General features: G+C 41.7%; 1 protein-coding gene across 1 annotated transcript in view; it reads right to left on the bottom strand.

Moving 5' to 3' along the window:
- The window catches only part of LOC126412316 (inter-alpha-trypsin inhibitor heavy chain H4-like), a 190428-nt gene that overhangs the window by 152719 nt on the left and 12716 nt on the right, over positions 1–24993 (bottom strand). Inside the window, exons 2-4 of the mRNA XM_050081878.1 lie at positions 23514–23680; positions 23293–23403; positions 2201–2339 (exon numbers count right to left, since the gene is read on the bottom strand). Coding sequence (XP_049937835.1) covers positions 2201–2339; positions 23293–23403; positions 23514–23680 — 417 coding nt within the window. The remainder of the gene's footprint in view (positions 1–2200; positions 2340–23292; positions 23404–23513; positions 23681–24993) is intronic.

Raw genomic sequence — 24993 nt, 5'->3', positions numbered from 1 at the left:
CTTGAATTGCAAGGATTTTTATGTGGAATTTTTCCATAGTATTTGTGAGTTGTTTGAGTTTACCTGCTTTGAAGAGCGTGTTTGTGTTGAGAGTTCCTATGAAGTTTTTCTGTTTTGGGCTTAGAGATTTTGAAAAGCTCCAACTCTTCTGCGCGAGAGGTTCCTGGTCCCCCAGGACCCGATGACCAGGAAGATTCAGTCTAGAGACTGATGCCTGCGGTAGTGGATTTCTTTCCTTTTGACTCATCATGCTTATTCAAGATGAAACTTTTTTTTTGTTGATCTTCTATGAAGGTCACATGTTTACGACTTGATTGTTGAGATCAAGGAGAGCATGGAGCAGCCGCACCAATAGGTGAACAGACGCTGACCACTACCCGTTGGATTCCAGAACAATCGCTAGTGGATTTGGGCTGCCTCTTTCGCCAGTTCCACCGTACGTATGATCTTCATCTCCGCCTTCACTGCCGTTGAGGTCTTCACCGTATCCCTGGCTAGGACCCTAACCCGGGCCAGTTGAACCAGGGTATTTGACGAGGTGTTATTCCTCCCCCTCCTCCTTATATAATTTTATAATAATGATGTAATATATATATATATATGTATATAATAATTATATAGTATAATATATTTGTATAATGTACACCGTCAGAAAAAAATAGTGTACCTGGAAAGAGAGTTTAGTGTTTGATCCGATGACAGCCTATGCCACCTGAAGGGTGTACTAACAATGGTTTCAACGTCGTCCGCTAACAGATCGCAAAGTGACATAGCTACGAGTGCGCCGTCTGTGTCTACCCTTTAATAGGGAACGCTCACAGCCGGAAAGTTCTGTGTAGTGCAAACGTGGAAAGGAAGGAGGTAACCATGCCATGGAGACGGACTGCTGTTTCCTGCAGCCAACCGAGAGAGTTTGAAAGGAGTCAAATTGTGGCCTCCCGAGAGGTGGGTTGGTCCACTCGGAGAAGTTGGACGTGCTGAGTCAGTTGTAAAACGATGCTGGTATCAGTGATCACGTGTATATTCTCACACCTATAGACGAGGTTCTTCAAGTCCACGCGGCGCAGACACCCACCAGTCGTCGAATTGTACAGGCAACAAAGGCAGATCGTACAACTACCACAGCACAGATAAGAGGGATTGTGAGCCCAGACGTGTCAACAGGAACGGTTGCGGTCATTAGCAGTGTGACTATAGGCACGCACGCCTCTAGCCAGTGTTCCACTCACGCCACAGCATCGACGTCCACAGCTCAAATGGTGCCGTCAGGGGACCACATGGCAGACTGAGTGGTCCTCCGCGATCTTTGGTAATGAAAGCAGATTCTGTCTGCACGCACGTGACGGTAGTTTGCTTGTACGATGTAGACTTGGTGAGCACTGTCCTGCAGAGTACATTCACCCTAGACACACTAGCCCCACCCCAGACCTTATTGTCCGGGGTGCATAAGCTACAACTGTCGGTCACCTTTGGTGTTTCTGGAGGGGAAGCTAATCAGCGCTCGAAACGCACTGAATGTTGTTAAACCTATTCTTTTGCTGTTCTTGCAACAGGAAGGTGGTGTGTTGCTCGAACGGGACAATGCTTGCCGACACACTCCCCGTAAACAACAACAAGCAACTCTCACAGAAATGCGTGAAAAGGTCGAGCAGGCGTGGCATATCCCAGGACCGTATTCACCACCCATACGATCGACTGAATGCCGGAGTCAGTACCTGCATTACCGACCAAGGGGGCCACACACGGTACAGATGTGGGTGTTTCAACATGAGTCGATACGTGGTACCTTAGAACTGATTGTAATGTTGATCTGTGAATTAATAATTTCATGTACTCGAAATGCACTGTTGCAACAATGGTTCAAATGCCTCTGAGCACTACGGGACTTAACTGCTGAGGTCATCAGTCCCCTAGAACTTAGAACTACATAAACCTAACTAACCTAAGGACATCACACACATCCCTGCCCGAGGCAGGATTCGAACCTGCGACCGTAGCGGTCGCTTGGTGCCAGACTGTAGCGTCTAGAACCGCTTGGCCACTCCGGCCGGCGTTGCAACAATAAGTCTTGGATAAAAGGAAAACCTCTAAAAGGGTGTAGCGATTTCTTTTTCGTCAGTGTATTTCTTTTGTTGCCTTCATATGCAACAGACAGGCCGTTATGTCTTTCTCCCCGTGTAACTGTTGAGGGCTGACGTACCTGTCCGGGATTGAGGTTGATGCGTAGGTGGTAGGCGCCCAGCTCCCTCTGCAGCAGCTCCTCGTACGTCAAGTTGAAGGTCACCTTCTTCTGTGCTTCCACGTTAACCGACACAGACACCACGTTTGAATCTCTCGCACTGAAACAAAAAATAAGTTCATTCGCGTGCCTAATGAATCGAAAAAATCCTCGTACGAACTCGAACCGATTTCAGGAACTCTGAGTATGATATATAAACATGAAGAAATAAAATTTTCTGTTGGTGTTTTGTGCTGAGCAATCATTTTTCAGTAACGAACACTACTCACCAAAAGTTATAAATAATTAAGAGGAAAATTAGGACAATCTACGAGAAAAGCCTACCCAATAAACAATGGGCTCCCACAGGGATCAGTGTTGGCTCCCCTTCTCTTCAACCTATACACGAGTGACATGCCAGCAACTAAATCGCAAAAATTCTGCTATGTAGATGACACTGCAATAGTCACTCAGAGCAAGACATTCGAAGACGGGGAAGTCATTCTGTCAACGGACCTTCAACTTCTTAACCAGTATTATACGAAATGGAGGCTCTGCCCAAATCCGAATAAAAGTGAGGTAAGCGTATTCCACCTGAGGAATCATGAGGCAAGACGAGAGTTACAAGTAACATCCTACAATGAGCGATTGACGCACAACAGCCATCCAAAATATCTAGGAATAACTCTTGACCAGTCACTAACCTATAAAAAAAACACCTAGAAATAACCAGTCAAAAGATAAAAAATCGAAATAACATATTAAGAAAGCTGACTGGAAGCTCCTGGGGCGCTCAAGATAACACCCTACGCACCGCAACACAATCTCTTGTTTACTCGGTGTCAGAATACTGCACTCCAGTCTGGTACAACAGCACACACACGAAGAAAATAGATGTCCAGCTTAATACCACCATGAGGATTGTCTCAGGAACTCTGCAATCAACTCCACTTCCCTGGCTTCATGCCCTTTGCAATATAACTCCTCCCTCCCTCAGAAGGCAACAAGCAACTATCCGAGAATGGAAGAAAATTAATGATCCCTCTCTCTCTGAAGATACGCCTATCCGAAAAATATTGGACCATCTATCAACTACCCGCCTAAAATCCAGGAAACGTATATGGAAAGACGAAGTCCTCAAATTCCCAGAAAGGTACGACATAGCAAGGGAATGGAGGCAACACTGGTCGCTGGATAATCACCATGCTCTCATCATTGATTTTGATCCTTCGATACCGGTGGAAGGAATGCAAATGCCCAGAAGAACTTGGTGCAGACTTAATCGTGTGAGGACTAACTACGGCAGGTGTAAGGCCATCCTCCACAAATGGAAACTCACTGATGACCCACGATGCGACTGTGGTGTAGAAGAAGAGACAATCCCTCACCCGATCTTCGAATGTCCTGCGAGGAGGTTTGAAGGAGAATGGCGGGATATCATGAATGCTAATCCACGTGCTGTTCAGTGGGTGACCTCCTTAGATGTGGACTCATAATAGCTGCAGTGGCTGTCTCCCTAATCTTCCGCGTATTGTTTGCAATCAATCATTTAATAATATATTTGTAATTCGTTTATTATATTAATTAATAGTATGTGTGCAATTTTACTCTGTAGATGCCATACGCTAAATAAATAAATAAAAATAAGAGTAAAATGGAAAGAAAAAGAAAGTGAGTAATCTCTGTAAATAAGCGCAACATATTCCCACAGCTTGAGAACCATACAGGAGAGAAGTACTTCCTGCTTTGAAGAGGTTCAAGATAACGAAAGACAACGAAAAGCACTGCATTTGCACTCAGTCGGGTTCGCACTCTAGTTGCGAGCAGAGACTCTTCATGAAGTTTGCAACGTTAAGCCGAGTTAAGGACAGTCTTATCCTTTGGATCCTTTGAATCTGGAACATCTCTTCTTAATACAGAAGCACCTCTATCAGGTTCCGAAAGTCGTGCGGCACATCAGAGATGCGCTAAAAATTATGATTTGGAAAAATCAGTGTCATCTCAACAAAGCTTCCCAAGTAAATATAAAAATGTTTGATGAAAGACTTTATTCCAGAAACCTACTGAGACTGTTATTAAAGAAGCTGTAAAGATCATGGTATGCAACAATAACAGTAATCGGAACACCGGCTACAGTATTAGTGTTATATGGAAGCAGGCTCAAGGCACTGAGGGACAACAGAGAAAATACTGTCGCCGAAGAATAGCGGCAGTGGGTTCTTTCCGACAAATACAGGTCACGTTTCAGTAATACCATAAATATTTTGGGGAAGCACAATAAAATGCTTCATTGGAACTAATTGAAAGAACTCATCTTTTTGAACTTTATAGCTGGCTGCTTGGTCATACAGCCAGTTCAGCATTTTGTGAAAGTCTTTTATCAACAAATTCAATGTTATATTTATTTGCAATATGGCTTTACTCATTTCTGTGTGCAATAATTTATCTCTCTCTGTTGCACACAGTGTCGATGGAGAGCATCAGTTTCTCTTCTGTTACAAAGAAAACGATTTTTAAAACCGAATTTAGCGTGCCCATTCAAAAGAGCGGTCCCAGATAAGTCTATGGCGATCAATTTTATGGATATCTATGAACAGAGAAAATAAAACGTGAAGAATAACAATTATTCCAACAGCGAATGAGCAGTGCTGCCACATGGCGGCAACAGTCAGCGTGGGTCAGGACGGGCTATCGCTGCCGGAGAAGTCGTTTTTCCTCGTGTTTTACTGTCGCCGTTCATGTATATCAATAAAACTGATATCGCCTTAGACCAATCTGGGACCGCTCTATCAAATGAGGTCGTTACAGTCCGCTTTAAAAATAATTTTATTTGTAACTGAAACCAAACCCATGGTTTCTGTCGACATTAGGCGTTGCATGAAAGAAACGACGAGCGGTATTTGTTTGGGCTGACTCCAGCTGCATATTGCAAAAATAAAATTTCAAAGGTCTGTCGCAACACGACTCTTCGGAGGGACAGATATTCAATGACGGGAAATAAATCACAACACCAAGAAGGAATTGCGCCACGTAAAGGAAAGTTGATAGGCATGTTTCTACACTTTTTAATGGTCGCCTAGTCGTAGATATTGTTATAATCACACTATTTCACTCCAATTTAAGGAGCTTGTTAGCACTTGATGTTAGGTTGGCGCCATTAAAATGCAGTGTGGTAATCGCTGCTGCTTGCTGGATCGCTGCTGTGTCTCGATGCTAATGCTGGCTCTAAATCTGGTTGTCTAGGGGTAAAAAGATGAGGTCCCGTGTTTTTGATGTGCTTTTGATGATACATAATGAACGAAACCAACAAATATTTAAAATTCAAATATTTATTATTCTGGTGGCCATATAAATTCCACAATGACACAACACAAAGCAGCACTTCTTTTACATGTTCTTTGCAATTTTTATCCACCTCGAACAATAACACACAAACACTTTACCAAAGTGACATTCAGACTCCGCTCCCGACCCTTCTTGCTGCTTGTATTTATAACCTTGTCAAAGAACTACTAAAAAGAGATATAGTTTATAAGTCACATGTACATCTGTTATCGTAATTTGTGCAGAAAAGTTATTAATTTATATCGGGTGACATAATATAACAGGTTATTAAAATGACAGAGAGATTTGTTGACTTGACAGAATAATTCTTTGTTACAAAAAGACTGTTTTTTAGAAGTTTGTCAATTGACTTCTCTAATTTGCATAAATACGTAAGTAAATAACATGAACTATTAAGAATTACATTGGTTTTCGTCTAAATAGGTGTGTTGACGAGAATACTGAGTGAAAACGGTCCTAGTGAACAAATAGGTTTTTATTTAAGGAGATCCAAATACCTAAGTTGACCACTATTTTTCGTACTTCATATTAATTATTTAAGATGAACTTAGTTTTTTTTACATGATGACATTTGCTGTATCAGTGATCAAGTGATATTAACTTTTGTGTGGGTCAGTTATTCAGTATAATTTAATGGGTTGACTGTTTGTGGAGACATATTATGCAATCATTGTTAACATACACAATAACTTTTCTATAATCATAAATATTCGCTAAACTGGTTGAATTTGGAGGGTATCGCATACTTCGGTAAAGTAAAGCCTTTAACAGGTTCCGTTACAACCTGAAAGACGACGTATACTCAGATTTAGCTCCAGTCGCATAAGAGTGGTGCTAGTGACACCACTATGAGGATGCAAATGAGGTTTGGTTTAAAAACACGCTCAAACGGTCGTAAGCGTTAGCTACCTTAGAGACCGGACGTGGTGAGTTGATGTAAGTAAAGAATACCTTTAAGACGACAAAGACGCCATTATCAATACCTCACTGAATTTCAACGAGAATCTGGGTGTTCCTTCAACGACACCGCGGAAAGACTTGAGCCACTATACATGATTTCTGGCAGTGGTGGTGTGGAGAATGTACGATCGCAACAAGACCGGGCTTCGGATGGCCACGTTGCTCTGACGAGAGGGAAGACCGTTGTGTTCGGTGAATACCTCTGTCTCACCGTACTGCAACTGCAGCAGCATTTGGCATCACAGTGATACAACGAACTGTTACAAATCAGTTACTTCAAGGACAGCTCCGAGCCAGACGCCCTGTAATGTGCGTTCCACTGACTCCAAAATAGCGCCATTTGCAATTTTAGTTGTGTCCAGCAGGAGCTTACTGGAGGGCAGGGTGGAGGGCTGTTACGTTTTCTGATGAAAGCTGTTTCTGCCTCACTGCCAATGATGGATCTACACCTGGAGTTACGGTCTGGGGTCTGATTTCGTATGACAGCAGGAGCACTCTGGTGGTTATACCACGTACCCTGAGCGCAAAACTGTACGTCAGTCTGGTGATTCGGTCTGAAATACTTCCATTCATGAACTTCAATCGATGGGGTGCTTTCCAGCAGGATAACGCTCGTGCCGACATGTTGCCTTGGCCTGCTCGAACACCAGATCTGTCGCCATTCGAGCACTTATGGGACACCATCCGACGACAACTCCATCGTCATCCACAATCAGAATTAACCGTCCCTTTATTGACTGACCAAGTGCAGCAGACATGGAACTCAATCACACAAAGTGACACACGGCACCTGTGTAATACAGTGCATGCGCGTTTGCTTTCTTGCATACAACATTCTGCCGGTTACATCGGTTATTAACGTACGAACATACCACATTCGCAATGTATTATCTAGCGCTTACATTAACTCGTAGTCGTGCACCGTTAAACGCTTAAATATGTTACCTAGACAAATGTATTCCCTTAATTTTCATTGTTCCACATTAATTAATTTATGGTGGAGTGATTATTTCCCGTCAGTGTATAATACTGGGTGTCTCTCCTAAGAGTCGTCAGGAGTGTTTTGTCTGGTATTTCGAAGATATCTAAAGTTTAGGTTTTGTCAGTGTAGATCGAGTCAACTCAAACAAATACTGCTCGTCACGTCTTTCATGAGCCGTCCAGAGTTCACGGAAAGCGTGGTTTGTTTCCAGTTAGGAACAAATTAAGTTTTAAAACAAAGGTTTACATGCCCATTCTGTCGGGAGATTTCAGATGACTCTAATGCGATATTCCTTCTATCGATATGTGTTAACATTGACAGTAAAACACTAAGAATAATCAATACGCCAGCAGCGAAAGAGTAGCGGTGTTGAATGGCAGTTGCAGTCAGTGTGGGGCAGTGCAGTGCTGCCACTGCCTGAGTACTGGTTGTTCTTTGAGTTCAAATGTCGCTTTTAATACATATCTATAGAAAATGGTAAACCTTTATCAAGGTACACCCAAAAAACCATGATTTTTTTAGTACCAAAAGTACTTCTACAATTTCAGTTTATCGCAAATCATCGAAATTTTTAGCCTATGTTCTCAAAGTTGTGTTCTCGTGGAGCTCTGAACCTTTTTTGGTGTCATTATCTGTTACCGAAATCCAGAGGTTCAAAGTTACTGTACTTACGCACGTGAAATATGCATGTAATATCCTGTCTGAGGCGCAAATGTAGTGTAACTGATGTAGTGACCACATGGCAAGTGTCATCGCAAGTATGGCAAGCATGTCACTGCAAGTTTTCTGAGGTAACCCAACTGTATTCTTAGCAGCCATTTCTTCACTGATAAAACTCTATGACACGATGTTTGTGTGTATATTGGGCACTTCAAGCCCGCACAGGCTATTTTGGCCTGGAAATTATTCCCACTAATTATTCGATGGTGTCACCTGGCGGCATAAGAACCTTACAAAAAATTATTTTATCGTACGAAGTCTTCTGTACTTGCAAATTAAAATGCGCATTTTTGATATAGGTAGTATGCGCTATAGCTAAAGTGCCCTCTGCTGGCATTAGTTTCTTGTATAAATACCAGACGCAGTTTGAGTATTACCAGCACGTACCATGTACTCACATATTTAACTTGACGATGATTTACATCAGAATATTTTAATCGTATGTATGTCTGCTATACATGGCTATAAACATTTTATACTTTATACTGTTATATTCTATGTACCACTAGTACCTGTTAGATTTAGAGTTAACTAATTGAACCTGTCGCTTACACAATACTTATTTTTGTAACAGATCTGAAGATGGCAGTAGCTGAAACCGGTAATAAAGTGTAGAAAAATGTGTGTGATAAAGACAGACTTGTAAAAATAGAGTAGGTGGTTAAAGTACACGTGGGGAAAGAAAACTCATTATACTCTCAATTCCGAAAAACGGAAGTTCACTATACTCCCAGTAGGCAACGCATACATCACTTCTCAGTTCTGTTGTGGGACCTCGCGGCAGTCGGACGCTTACAACTGGAGAAAATACAAGTCACTTTTGTACGTTTTCGATGTAAAGTTAGTACAGTTTTGTTTGAGTGTTAGGCGAACCTAAATCTGTTTAAAAATTGTATAAAATCAATACCGGAGATGGCGGCTATCAGCCTCCAATATCTTCCCTGATCTCCACGACTGAAGTTGTGTGTGCTACTGTAGATTTCCGAAAAATAAAACAGTGGAATGTGATAAAAGTACGCTGGTCTAATTGGCTAGTAGTTCGCAGTGCATACTTTTACCCCATCTAGAAACTATTTGCGACGTTTTGTCCCATAACCTATACTTTGACTTGTGTAGTTGCTTGTAGGATATTCAAGCATTTTCTGTTGGTTTTCATATACCCTGGATGCCTCATTGGTCACCTTAGAGAAGTTAAATCAGTTTTTCTTTCCCGTAGGTTCCCTTTCGGTGGGTAGTGGTTTTTTCAAACATACATACCGCTCACACTTCGAATATGATCACGTAGTCCATAGCGGCATGTTTTTTCAGGAACCGACCGCGAACATCTGTTCGACAGACATTGACAGAGCGATTCTCCACCATCAAGTTCCTGGCCTTATTGAAAGTGGGAGCTCAATACGGTAAGCATCCAAAACTATCGGGTTTTTAGAGGCTACGTTAAGAAAATGTCTTAGAACCGGCTGATTTACAAAAACTTCATCGAGGAAGAATATGCAACAGTCCAGCACTGCATTTACCTCGATAAACGATTTTTCGGCCATACGATCAGATCATTACGACATTTACATTTTGAATTTCCCAAAAAATAGAGTTCCTAATTTGTTTTGTCGTGTATTTATTTGTAATCCTATTTATTTTTCTCAGTTAGGGGTAAAAGTATTACTGCATACCCTTCCCCTAGCCCACGTACTCTTACCCCACCGCAAGTGTGCCCAAACTTCTTTTTTAGAAAACTTTAGTTACTCCTCTAATAGTAACTGCCTGACAATGAAACTTTTACGTAATGTTACCAAGGTGTAGTCAAACTAGGTGTTACTTGCGTAGCTCATATAATGTTGCTGCAAGATTTTTTAAATACTTAGTAAAACCAAAAATGCACGCTCTTACCCCTACCTACCCTACTACCTGAAAGTGTTGTGCATTTTTAAGCAAGGTAGTGAAAGTGAAGTTGTATTGGGTGGGAGACGATTTTGTGTTAAACTTTTACTTATTTGTTGTTCTCGTGATTTAAAGTATCTAAATGTGCCAAAGTATATAAATAAATTGTGAAAATTTTACTGATATACAGAATTCACTTTATATAAACAGCGCACCATGCTGTAGCAAGGAATCAGTTGGAAAATACTCATGTCGGTGCACAGAAAAGGTGAGTATGCTACTTGTTAAAAGACTCTGACAGGAAAGTGGGGAACGCTGCCTCAGTTCCCATTCCGCGTTCTTCACAAAAAATTTTGGTATGCTAACATATTCGTCCTGTTTTGCGCTGAAAGAGGGCACCAGAGAAAGAGTGAGGTGAAAAAGCGTGAAGACAGTGCCAGTGGGAGCGAAAGAGAGAAGACAATGATGGTGGGAAACAGAAAGTGACACTAAAAGCGAAAGAGAGTTGGATACAGACAAAAGCAGTATGAGCCAAAGACAGAGAAGACAGTGATGGTCAGTGAGAGACAATGGCAGTAAGAAAGAAAGAGAGATGGATGGAGGTAGTAGCAGTGGGAGCAAAAGAGAGAGGAGACAGTGGAAATAGAAAAGAAGGATGAGTGGAGACCATACATAAGCTAGGTGATATGGACCCTCCCCCTCGCCCCCCAGGAAAAAAACTGGCATATTTTCTCATTTTGCACCACTCCCTACATCTAGAGTTTCATCTCTTGGCCCTTTTGGGCCGTGGTCAGCAAGTTGGTGAAGGCGGATCGACACTGGATTTCTGGAATTGCTGCAACTTCAACCGAAATGTTTTGCTGCAGTTCTTGAAGACTATGAGGCTTTTTTTGTGATACGTCTCAGGCTTGAGGGCTCCCCACGCAAAGTAATCGCACATTGACCAGATCAGATTTAGGGTGGCCAGACTGACATCCGAAAACAATTCTGTAGGGCGTGAAGACTTTGTACATATGCTAAAAGGTTCGGCCGGCTGTATGAGCAGTTGCTCCATCCTGCTGGAAGTAACTATAGGACTTTTCCTCCTCCGTTCATGCTGCCACTCGTTTGGGCCACTTTTATTTGTTCCATTCTGTAGTAAAGCCGGAGAGAGTAACGGAGCTTTCTAATTTTCTCAATGTTCGCATTTTTAATTTATCGAGATGCACAGTATACGCGCTTTTTTCAAGTTGCGTATCATTCAAAGGACGGTCTGTTTGATCGCACTGAACCGTTTAGCGAACAGAAATGCGAGCTTCAGGACAGATTTGTGACTGCGGATAGCACTTCAAAAATGGTTCAAATGGCTCTGAGCACTATGGGATTTAACATCTGAAGTCATCAGTCCCCTAGAACTTAGAACTACTTAAACCTAACTAACCTCAGGACATCACACACACCACACATCCATGCCCGAGGCAGGAGTCGAACCTGCGACCGTAGCAGTCGCGCGGTTCCAGACTGTAGCGCCTAGAACCGCACGGCCACAACGGCCGGCCGGATAGCACTTCAATACCCCGTCCGTAGTGGTACAAAATCGACACATGTAACCGTAATTTCGAGTCAAAGGGTTGTTATAGGGTTGTTACTGTTGTAAGTAGCCCGTTTATGTGTTTGTATGTTGGCAGCGCTATGCAGCGCTATAGACTGGATTAATATCACTGACAGCGCAGTGCGTCCTCTGTAAGAGAGATAAAATTGGAAACTCCATAAACCTATTCCCAGACGATACTGTCGTCTATACGAAATCTGCACCGCTAGAAGACTGTGTGTGTATATGAGGAGACCTACAGAGGGTGATGATTGGGGCGGGCACTTGCAGTCGACCCCGAACGCAAATAAATGTGACGTACTGTGTATAAATACGCCGTAACTGTTATATTATTCTGCTTGTGGAAAATAAATCGTCAGAAACAATATCAAGCGTAAAATACGTCAGCGCTACGTGGTTTGTGGCACTAACTAGCATAGTTCCTATCAGGATACGGGAGGAAAAGAGCCGGCTCATTCACCAAACAAACACATTTACTATGTGCTGTTCGATCCTGTCATACGTACATGATGCTGAAAGAATATGGAGAAGGAGCGTTAATGATATTTATTTATCCGAAGAAGAACAGGCTTCGAACTAAGTTCAGGGGGCATACATAGAATATGGCAAAAAATAATAACATGTTCCATACCACAGCTATACTTTGTAATATTGTTCTTAGAGTCTTGCAGGCATCACTTTTGACAAATAAAGCCTGTTTACAATTTACACAACCATTATTTGTGGTCTAATCTAATGGTACAGATTTTTAATACTTGATTCAGCTGTCGGGCAATACCGTGCCACCAGATTCTGATGCATAGACTAATATTACTCTCTGCCCCAAAACATCTACATAGGGGGGGGGGGGGGGGGGGATTTTCCTGTTGTACATTTACTAAAGCACAGATACCATGTGACGATACCTTTCACTTATATTGCAGCTTGATAGCTTGACAAGTAAAGCGATTTTTTTTTTTTTTTTTTGGTTATCAGTCTACTGACTGGTTTGATGCGGCCCGCCACAAATTTCTGTGCTAACCTCTTCATCTCAGAGTAGCACTTGCAACCTACATCCTCAATTATTTGCTTGACGTATTCCAATCTCTGTCTTCCTCTACAGCTTTTGCCCTCTACAGCTCCCTCTAGTACCATGGAAGTCATTCCCTCATGTCTTAGCAGATGTCCTATGATTCTGTCCCTTCTCCTTATGAGTGTTTTCCACACATTCCTTTCCTCTCCGATTCTGCGTAGAACCTCCTCATTCCTTACCTTATCAGTCCACCTAATTTTCAACATTCGTCTCTGGCACCACATCTGAAATACTTCGATTCTCTTCTGTTCCGGTTTTCCCACAGTCCATGTTTCACTACCATACAATGCTGTACTCCAGACGTACATCCTTAGAAATTTCTTCCTCAAATTAAGGCCGGTATTTGATATTGGTAGACTTATCTTGGCCAGAAATGCCTTTTTTGCCATAGCGAGTCTGCTTTTGATGTCCTCCTTGCCCCGTCCGTCATTGGTTATTTTACTGCCAAGGTAGCAGAATTCCTTAACTTCATTGACTTCGTGACCATCAATCCTGATGTTAAGTTTCTCGCTGTTCTCATTTCTACTACTTCTCATTACCTTCGTCTTTCTCCGATTTACTCTCAAACCATACTGTGTACTCATTAGACTGTTCATTCCGTTCAGCAGATCATTTAATTCTTCTTCACTTTCACTCAGGGTAGCAATGTCATCAGCGAATCGTATCATTGATATCCTTTCACCTTGTAGTTTAGTTCCACTCCTGAACCTTTCTTTTATTTCCATCAATGCTTCCTCGATGTACAGATTGAAGAGTAGGGGCGAAAGGCTACAGCCTTGTCTTACACCCTTCTTAATACGAGCTCTTCATTCTTGATCGTCCACTCTTATTATTCCCTCTTGGATGTTGTACATATTGTATATGACCCGTCTCTCCCTATAGCTTACCCCTACTTTTTTCAGAATCTCGAACAGCTTGCACCATTTTATATTGTCGAACGCTTTTTCCAGGTCGACAAGTCCTATGAAAGTGTCTTGATTTTTCTTTAGCCTTGCTTCCATTATTAGCCTTAACGTCAGAATTGCCTCTCTCGTCCCTTTACTTTTCCTAAAACCAAACTGATCGTCACCTAGCGCATTCTCAATTTTCTTTTCCATTCTTCTGTATATTATTCTTGTAAGCAGCTTCGATGCATGAGCTGTTAAGCTGATTGTGCGATAATTCTCGCAGTTGTCAGCTCTTGCCGTCTTCGGAATTGTGTGGATGATGCTTTTTCGAAAGTCAGATCGTATATCGCCAGACTCATATATTCTACACACCAACGTGAATAGTCGTTTTGTTGCCACTTCCCCCAATGATTTTAGAAATTCTGATGGAATGTTATCTATCCCTTCTGCCTTATTTGACCGTAAGTCCTCCAAAGCTCTTTTAAATTCCGATTCTAATACTGGATCCCCTATCTGTTCTAAATCGACTCCTGTTTCTTCTTCTATCCCATCAGACAAATCTTCACCCTCATCGGGGCTTTCAATGTATTCTCTCCGCCTATCTGCTCTCTCCTCTGCATTTAACAGTGGAATTGCCGTTGCACTCTTAATGTTACCACCGTTGCTATTAATGTCACCAATGGTTGTTTTGACTTTCCTGTATGCTGAGTCTGTCCTTCCGACAATCATATCTTTGCCGATGTCTTCACATTTTTCCTGCAGCCATTTCGTCTTAGCTTCCCTGCAGTTGATATTTATTTCATTCCTCAGCGACTTGTATGTCTGTATTCCTGATTTTCCTGGAACATATTACGGTATATTAATAATTTTTACTTATGGACCGTCTGACAGCAACTGAATAAAACACAATTTTAGTGCCATACGCGTTTCGCCTTTATTTTCTGCAAGGCATCATCAGTGGCAGGTTGCGTGACAATTTCCTACATTTTACGCTCCTGTTGCATTTTTGGTGTTGTTCTTCTTCTTACGAACGCCAATTTGCGTTTTTTTTCCCCATTCCACAACACTATGCACTGAACGCTTTTTTTAAAGCAATATGCTTGTGTTAAAGTAATATGCCTTGCAGAAAATAAAGGCGAAACGCGTATGGCACCAAAATTGTGTTTTATTCAGTTGCTGTCAGACGGTCCATAAGTAAAATTTATTAATATACCGTAATATTACACGCATCTGAGGAAGACAGGACTATAAAAGTTGAAGATGTCAATACAGCTATGTCAAGCATTCCTGGAACATGTTTGTACTTCCTCCTTTCATCAATCAACTGAAGTATTTCTTCTGTTACCCATGATTTCCTCGCAGCTACCTTCTTTGTACCTATGGTTTCCTTCCCAACTTCTGTGATGGCCCTTTTTAGAGATGTCTATTCCTCTTCAACTGTACTGCCTACTGCGCTATTCCTTATTGCTGTATCTATAGCGTTAGAGAACTTCAATCGTATCTCGTCATTCCTTAGTACTTCCGTATCCCACTTCTTTGCGTATTGATTCTTCCTGACTAATGTCTTGAACTTCAGCCTACTCTTCATCACTACTATATTGTGATCTGACTCTATACCTGCTCCTGGGTACGCCTTACAATCCAGTATCTGATTTCGGAATGTCTGTCTGACCATGATGTATTCTAATTGAAATCTTCCCGTATCTCCCGGCCTTTTCCAAGTATACCTCCTCCTCTTGTGATTCTTGAACAGGGTATTCGCTATTACTAGCTGAAACTCGTTACAGAACTCAATTAGTCTTTGTCCTCTTTCATTGCTTGTCCCAAGCCCATATTTTTCTGTAACCTTTTCTTCTACCCCTTCCCCTACAACTGCATTCCAGTCGCCCATGACTATTAGTTTTTCGTCCCCCTTTACATACTGCATTACCCTTTCAATATCCTCATACATTTTTTCTATCTGTTCATCTTCAGCTTGCGACGTCGGCATGTATACCTGAGCTATCGTTGTCGGTGTTGGTCTGCTGTCGATTCTGATTAGACCAACCCGGTCATTGAACTGTTCACAGTAACACACCCTCTGGCCTACCTTCCTATTCATAACGAATCCTACACCTGTTAAACCATTTTCTGCTGCTGTTGATATTAGCCGATACTCATCTGACCAGAAATCCTTGTCTTCCTTCCACTTCACTTCACTGACCCCTACTATATCTAGATCGATCCTTTGCATTTCCCATTTCAGATTTCTAGTTTCCCTACCACGTTCAAGCTTCTGACATTCCACGCCCCGACTCGTAGAACGTTATCCTTTCTTTTTTATTATTCAATGTTTTTGTCATGATAACCTCCCCCTTGGCAGTCCCCTCCCGGAGATCCGAATGGGGGACTATTCCGGAATCTTTTGCCAATGGAGAGATCATCATGACACTTCCTCAATTACAGGCCACATGTCCTGTGGATACACGTTACGTGTCTTTAATGCAGTGGTTTCCATTGCCTTCTGCATCCTCATGTCGTTGATCATTGCTGATTCTTCCGCCTTTAGGGGAAATTTCCCACCCCTAGGACAAGAGAGTGCCCTGAACCTCTATCCGCTCCTCCGCCCTCTTTGACAAGGCCGTTGGCAGAATGAGGCTGACTTCTTATGCTGGAAGTCTTCGGCCGCCAATTCTGATTATTTATCAAAATTTAGGCAGTAGCAGGGATCGAACCCGGGACCGAAGGCGTTTTGGTTATGAATCAAAGACGCTACCCCTAGACCAAGGGTACTGTTACCTACTCCAACCCTCCATGTACTGTTTTTGGACGTTGTGGTTCGGTTCATCACATGGTCAATGTTTCACCCCCAAATGTGTACGACACACGTGAGTCGTGGCAATATGTAGGATCAACCACGTACCACAGAAAGGGCTACCATTTTGGATTTTTTTAGTATATAAGAAGCCTTAAACAATGTCCACAAATCTTGCTTCGTCTGATAAGAAAGTGCAGCTTGCAGAAAAATGATATGTCAGTATACAGAATTGCTACGTGGGGTTTCACTGGTTATGACACATATACTGGTAGATGAGAACAGGAAACACATTATCGTAGTCGTCTCCATATTGAAGACTTGTGTCCGTCCCGGATGAATGTGGCAGAAGGGATATATGAATGAAATTTGATCTGAAAAATAATGGAATGTTTTTTAAAAATTATTTTATTTTATTTGAACATTTTGCATACACATCTATGTAACGATCTTTTTAACTATGCAGAACTAGCGGCGACTCTTGTGAAACAGCACCCAGAAACATTCTGTATTTAGGAGTTGTAGCTGTAAGTGACACCGTGACCACATGACTGGAAATATCACCATATTATACCTTTAGATAATGTAAGAAGTTTTTTAGCTGCAACTGATCAGAATTTCAAGCTAGTTCAAAGTGTCAACTTGTCTTCCGTCGAAGTGCTGAATATGACTCAACTATCATGGAAAAAACGACCAATCTATGAACGCTTTGGTTTATGGTTGTTATTGAAGGACCTAAACAATCTTGTTACTGCCATTGGTAGCATAAATTACACCGAAAATGGTAGGCTGATTAGGAGGAAAATTTAAAGGGCTTACGCCCATTTCAGAACCGTTTTACGATAATGTTATGGCGGTTAAAATCTACAATTAAGTAGACTGCCAATAATGATTAAGAGAGTGGACGACTGTACTGTTGAAGAAGGAAATGTCTGGTCCATTTAATAATTATCCACGTGGTACATTCTCCAAATTATTCTCTGCGAGACACAGTGTTAAGATAAACCTACCTTGTGTTCTTACACGGGAACGGCAATATGGCAACAAGATGAAAATTGCAAAAATCGGCGAGGAAGCACTGGAAACCACTGAAGAAAACATAAAAATCCTGTGGCTGTACTGTACAAAGCAGTACTGACTGACGTTAAAATAACTGTAGCAATGGAAGAACTGCCTGGAATATTGCAACAGCTCTCTATGGACGACTGTTACCATGTGCAACTTGATATAAAGCAAGATTTCGCTGGAATTTTTAACAAAATGGAGATATAAGATTAACTAACATCAAACAACAGCTTAGTATCCAAGAAGACAACCAAGCAATCGGCAGTGCGATCAGAAACAATGATAAGAAATTGGAAGTAAACTGTTTGATATGAACGAGCGCCAGTTGCAGAATAGAGCTATATATAAGAAATTTATATGTCAAATCACTAGCCCAGTAACGAACAAAAGTGTTGGGGACCATCTCATAGATTTTGTAAAGTGTCCTGATATGCTTCTACAAAAACTTTTACATCTTCCTTGGCTAAAGAGCAGACTGGACGCTACGATTTATAACTCAGAGTGGATGCTGCGTTTGATCCCTTGGAAGACTGTGTAATCTATTGTACACTGTAGAGATACTTCTGTTTGATGCAAATTTTTGGACAAATTACGGAACAGTTCCTGTGTCGTATTTAACAGTGTTCTGAAATTTGTCTACTGGAATAATAAGAATAAGTGGAAGATGATTGGTGTACAAGTAAGTTGTCCAGCCAACCAAGATCAAGTAAAGATCATAATTACGTTCTGTCTACCTATAGTTTTAATTATTTATACGTAAATCGTGTGGAAATTGTTAACAAAGACTTCAACGGAAACGACATAAGTACTCGGATTATACACAATTGTTGCATTTAAGCTGGAGAACGTATTTTTTTCTCTATCTACGACATTTTTCTCCACAACACCATCAAATACATATACTACCAAAATAGGACAAATAATGTCATTTCAGAGATATTAAGGGCCAATGTTTTGAACAGACGTAAAACATTTGCCATTAAATAAATGACTCATTTGAGTATAGTTAATGTGTTATATGTACAGAAAACAAAAGTGAGAATGGAAGAGATCAAAGTAAAAAAGCGAAAACCGAAGTATTTAGCAAAAAAAAAAAAGTCTAGAATGGAAGAATGTAAACCGCTAGTAGAAAACAAATAAACCACTGAAGGTGTGCAAGCAATGCTTACAAATTACTTTAAGCACAGTATATAGAAAAATCTGGAAACAACTGGAGAATACAGGATATGAACATTTACTGTAATTTGTAATGGAAGGTGGCCGTATGTTAGTATACTAATAGAAGATATACGTTCTAAGTTATTTACTCTATAAAAGAGACATGAAAAATTTGTTTATAATGCTCCAATTGCTTAAAATTGATAGTAACATTGTATTTAAATATTGCATACTGCACGTTTTAAATCTAGCAACTGAAAAGCCGACTGAAGTTTTTAAAACCTACAGAACCAATATATTTAACTGACATACATTTGCAAAAGTAATAAACTTGAAGTTCTATGTGGAAATTCCAGAAGAATGTGGAATCTGAGAGTTGGTAATGTACACCCAAGCAGATGTCAAATACTTTAACAATCCTGTAATGTAGGAAATAAAACACAGAGTTAAAATACGTGAATGATCTCGACTAGCAGAATTGCAAGAAGGAATGGAGCTAATTGTTAAGTGAATACAAGACATAGTTTACTGAAAAAAATAGATGTGTATCAGAATATGAGTACATACCTTACATTCTTTGCATTTATGCCATTACTGGTTGGAGAAAGAATTATACAATTCAGATGTAGATTTAAACTGTAAGTTAAAAATTATATTAAAACTTTATGAACTGAAAACAAAGAAAGATTGTTTTCTGTGTGTAAATGTTTACACAAAAATGTATAAATTTTTGTAGAAAAATATTTCTGATTTGTTTCTTTGCCAGCTGTGGGTTCGTTTCCTTATATTCAACAGTGATTTGGATCGCACTCAATGCCCAAATATCTACAAAGTGTTTGCAAAAAAATGGTTCAAATGGCTCTGAGCACTATGGGACTCAACTACTGTGGTCATAAGTCCCCTAAAACTTAGAACTACTTAAACCTAACTAACCTAAGGACATCACACACATCCATGCCCGAGGCAGGATTCGAACCTGCGACCGTAGCGGTCGTGCGGTTCCAGACTGTAGCGCCTTTAACCGCTCGGCCACTCCGGCCGGCAAGTGTTTGCATGTACATTTCTTCTTCCAAATGTGTATCCAGAGAAAGGCCTCTCAAAACAATGCTAGCTCTCAAAGTAGGCTCGTACATACACTTAAACGCCTAGATTGTCGTGGAGGTGGCGTGCACTACACTGTTAGTGAATCACAGACTCACAGACGAGTGTGCTGACTTTGTCTTAAATGCAGCTTTATAGTTACTGATTCATACATATCTCGCAGCCTGACTAGATCTCCACCTAACAAATGTGATACTCTTTTTACATTCTTATATCTTGGTTAACACATCACAGACAAGTGTGTTTTTACGTGTGTGAACATGTGGAGTGGATACTGTGGTTCAGGCAGCCTGATGCTCCAGTCTTCGTTCTTTTTCGAACATATGTGTGTGTGAGTGTGTGTATACGCATGGTACACCACAGCAGCCATAGATACTTATAACAAAAGCTCCATAAGTACAAGTAACAACCCAACGCCTTTTTTTCATGCTACTCCTGAATGGGTCTTCTGTGGTGCAGCATGACTGCAAAGAACGCTTTAATTGTTTATGAATAACGCCCTAAGACTCATAGTTCCTACTATTCCTGGTGGGGAGAGGTGATACCCATCCAAGTTGCTTAAACAATAAATATAGCAGGACAGGATAAGTGTGCTAGTTCCATCATCTTGGAATGAGGGGAAAGAGATCAGTTTAGCAGTTAAATGTATTTGAGTGGCTCATTTGTGCTGATGCATGATGCAGTATGTGAAGGCGTGGCGGTGCCTCTGCAGTTCTTTATAATAAAAAAGACACCATAATTTTTGGCAAATAATGTCTGTACAACATGGGAACAGCAAGGCCCTCAACTGTACAAATTGAATTTCAACTTTACACAAGTCGTCAAGGGACCACACAGAACTCCTAAAGGTGAACTTGAGATTCCCATCCTACCTGTCAGGCCCCAGCGATATTGAATTCTGACAACAGAACGTAGTAATATAACTCCATACTTCACACTATTGGGCTCGCAAAAATACAGGCTTTGCCCGTTCTGTCCAGGACTAGGGAGGAGGCGAAAATCCTTTGTGAGTCCTGTGGGTGGGGTGCGAAAGGGGGAGGGGGGGATAAGGTTACTAGAAATCTGGCAGTGATGCAGCTGTGATACCTGTAGACCCATAGCCGCCTACTCCCACTACGCACGTAAGGACTTCAGTATAACTCTCAAGCTGAGACTACTGCACAAGAAGTGTGATACATCGTCAGAAGGGAGTATATGTTCCGCGTTTCCTGCAGACACAGTGCTAGTATGGTGTGGATATCAGGTGCATCACAATGAGCGAGTGAGAGGACTCAGAAACTGTAGATGTAGTACGAAGGTGAAGTGCGCTGAACACTACTGTTCTTACTGCAGATTGTTTAAGCTGCGCAGAGATTCATTGTGAAATTCTGGTGGTATAGGAATCAAATGCAATGTCGCACGTGACCTCAGTCAAATGGCGCCAACAACTGGATCAAGGGGCAAAGTCACGGGTGAAGAAAGGCCACAGGCGATAATGATCAGGTAGCGGAGGGACTGACTGGCAGAGTGACTATCGCGGATATTATCAGCAAATGCGCGTCTCAGCAGGCGGTGCTCATGCCATTGTCTGAGATTGTCTGCAGTATCGGAAATTCCCTCACTCTGGGTTCCACAACCACTGTGACCTGCATAAAGACTCATGGGCTATGATGCCTACGGACTTTTTTGGAGGCAATGATTTCCTAAGCAGTATCATTGTCGAGCAGACATGTATCTGTCATTTCATACTTGCAAGAAAGAGAGCTTCTATAGAACGGAGACGAAACTGTTCGCCTCCATGGTAGAGATTATGCAAAGTTGCGTCATCAGTAGGGAAGGACACCATTTTGTTGTACTGGTCAACATTGACATCAATGTCTAACGCTATGATGACCAAGAGGCTTAAAAAATTAAGCAAATAGTTTTCCCGCTCGACACTGCAACATCACATACAGCACATGCAGCAGAAGCTTTGCTCCAACGTTATGGATAAGACGTTTGCAACCAGCCACCGCATAGTCCGTACCTTGCACTATGCGGTTTCCATCCTTCGGCAAGCTGAACGAAGATCTGTGGGAAAAGAATTTCCAGTGAAGAGGACATTCACGCAGTGGTGCTCGAATTGACCCGTATTCAAGGGGCAGAGTTCTATGGTGGAATAATTGGACGACTGGTAAAATATCCGACACTTGAAACTTCCTGACAGATTAAAACTGTGTGCCGGACCGAGACTCGAACTCCGGACCTTTGCCTTTCGCGGGCAAGTTTCATACCAGCGCACACTCCGCTGCAGAGTGAAAATCTCATTCTGTATCCGACACTTGTTTACAAAGACTTGGTGACTGCATTGAAAAATACTGTCGTGTATCTGCGTCACTCTGAAGCGTAGTGAAGAATTCAATTAAAGTTAGGTACATGACCTGCCAAAATAATGTGTAGCTTACTTTTTGAAGTCCCTCGTGGATTATCGTTACGGCGAACAAGGGTACCATACAAGATTTGAAAGTCAGTGCCTGGACATCAGTTCAAACAGTACGACGCATTGCTCAAAAGGATCGAAAAAAAAACCACCTTTGGTGAGTAGATTTCCGAGATTCACTGCTGCGAACCCTGCATGTAGCAAATTATTTATTTTATTAACAAATGGAGAAGTTAATTAATAAAAACTGAATCACAATTTTATAATAAAAACGTCTTTTTATTCTTAATTAGTGGCCATAGGAAAATGTGTTAAATTCGATACAGGCAGGCGAAATGCCTTTTTGTTAGACGAAATAAATTATATGTATCAACAGTGTTCTTAATTTCTAGAAATTAAATAGTATTTGATTTTGTATTTGATGTTTCCCATTTTTTTTATCAAATTTTCATTTCTTGTGAATACTCACAGTTTCATGTGAATAGTAATTTCAAGTAAAACATGATTCAATATTTGTTGATCAACATTTCCATGTGTTAACAAATAAGGAAAAAAGTATGCTAATAACAAGATACAAACCAGTGACTTTCTGATTACAATCCGATTACATTAGGCGTTGAACTAGCGACGAATTTGATAAGTCTATAAACGTACACTTAAGTGTTCAGGAATCTTATAATCACCATGGGATATTATTTTGAGATTGTGTGAAAATTGCATATACTGCTTTACGAAGTTGATGTCCAGGCATTGACCTTTAAATTCTCTAAGTATGAAGAGGCCAGAACAGCCGGTGAGGCCCTCTCGCAGTACCTTTTCTATTGCTCCATCTTCCTTACCGTCTTTTACCGTTGTTCATTTTGTAGCTTATAGGCGCTAAACGGCAAAGTTATCAGCCCCTTACAAATATTAAAGAAACGAATATGGGTAAAAGGGTTACCAACGTAGGCACACTCACTCACTACTACCTCACTCGCGCCGTCATTTACCCTTGTGATGCCGAACAAGTGGCAGTGACAGCTCAAGAGAAAACAGAGATAGCTGTGGACATCCCGACAGTCTCAGTGAGACGCCAGTACATACATCTAGGCCGTGCTTTGTACGCGAGAGCAGCCGCCGCTACCTGAGCTGCACGTGCGCGGCGCCCAGCCCGGCCTGCACGGCCTGCTGGTACTCCTCGCGCGCCTCCTCCTTCCCCTTCACGTACGCCTCGTACGCCTTGCCGTCCATCTCTCTGCAACAACACAACACGTCACCTTGTAGTGCACACCCTATCACTGGCGCTATTCGTGACGCCACACATAAGAGAAGTTTCACTGATAGCAGGCTGCTAGAGGGTCTCACATGACGAATCCCGATACGAAGGCAGTCTCCGGCAGGACGGCGTCGAAGCTGATTTCTCTGGACATGTTGGCTGTGTTGGCCACCCTGCTGGTCACCACTGTCTTGGCGTACCGGTTCCGCACGTGGCTCACCACATGGAAGCTGTACACATCTGGCGGTGGATACTCCTGAAACAAATATCAATTTCAGTGGTATAGTCAAATGTTTGACTACTTCTCCATTTCAAAATATTTCCTTTGGTTTTTCGTTTTCATTTCTCCCGTTCCTTCCCATTTCCACTCCCAACTAAGGCGCAGCCACTGAATTCTCTTTCGTAGGTGAAAATATTGTACACTGGGTGTGAGAAGTAACTGTACCCCAGACCGAGCGAGGTGGCTTAGTGGTTAGTACATAGGACTCCTGTCCTAGATTCGGGAGGATGAGGGTTTAAAACCGCGTCCGGCCGTCCTGATTTAGGTACTCCGTGATTTCCCTAAATCACTTCCTGCAAATGACAGAATGGTTCCTCTGAAAGAGCACTGCCGCTTTCCTTTTCCACCAGTCCCTAATCCGATGAGACCAATGTCATCGCTGTTTGGTCCCCTCCCCTAAATCGACCAACCAACCCTATATCCCTAGGTCAAAATTGTGCGTTGTATGTTGAAATAGGTACACAAAAAAAATCACATCTCCAGCACATCTATACGTACAACTTCGTGACTTACACAGAAGTGTTGCCAACAGGCATCATGCTTCCTAAAGCCTCCTCATCATTTTTGAGCAATTTTTCGTTAGTCACATAATGATGATGAACCACATAGGCCGGCCGGGGTGGCCGAGCGGTTCTAGGCGCTACAGTCTGGAACCGCGCGACCGCTACGGTCGCAGATTCGAATCCTGCCTCGGGCATGGCTGTGTGTGATGTCCTTAGGTTAGTTAGGTTTAAGTAGTTCTAAATTCTAGGGGACTGCTGACCTCAGAAGTTGAGGCGCATAGTGCTTAGAGCCATTTGAACCATTTTGAACCACATAGACGTGAGTTGTATGGTGAGGTCCGGGTTCGTGGTAACGATTTCAGTAAGATTGAAGGTGTTGCTGAACCACACTCAACTCAGTGGTATTGAAATTGTTCACCTAGGAAATAAATAGCTCTACTGTTATCACACATGATCAATGATTCCGTTGTCTTCAACCTGAGATATTAATCATGTTTGCAACATATGTAGATATGAATTTCCATTCGTGTACCGTTCAAAAAAATATAGTGGAAACAGCTATCGTAATGACATCCTGGAATGTATCACAGTGTGGGTTCATTCTCAACTCTCGCTCGTAATAGCGATTTTCCTTAGACCAGAATACCACATTCGTCTTGTGTGATCATTCGTGGAACTCCCAGTTAACTATTCTAAACAATCTTATGTAGAAGCATTAATTTGCTTCATTGTTCAACCAAAGTGAAAATTTTTAATGGAAAAAAATTAAGATTGTGGTGTAACGTC

Source organism: Schistocerca serialis, chromosome 1 (genome assembly GCF_023864345.2).
Source record: "Schistocerca serialis cubense isolate TAMUIC-IGC-003099 chromosome 1, iqSchSeri2.2, whole genome shotgun sequence".
Lineage (NCBI taxonomy): Eukaryota > Metazoa > Arthropoda > Insecta > Orthoptera > Acrididae > Schistocerca > Schistocerca serialis.
This window is presented reverse-complemented; position numbering and strand designations above follow the sequence as displayed.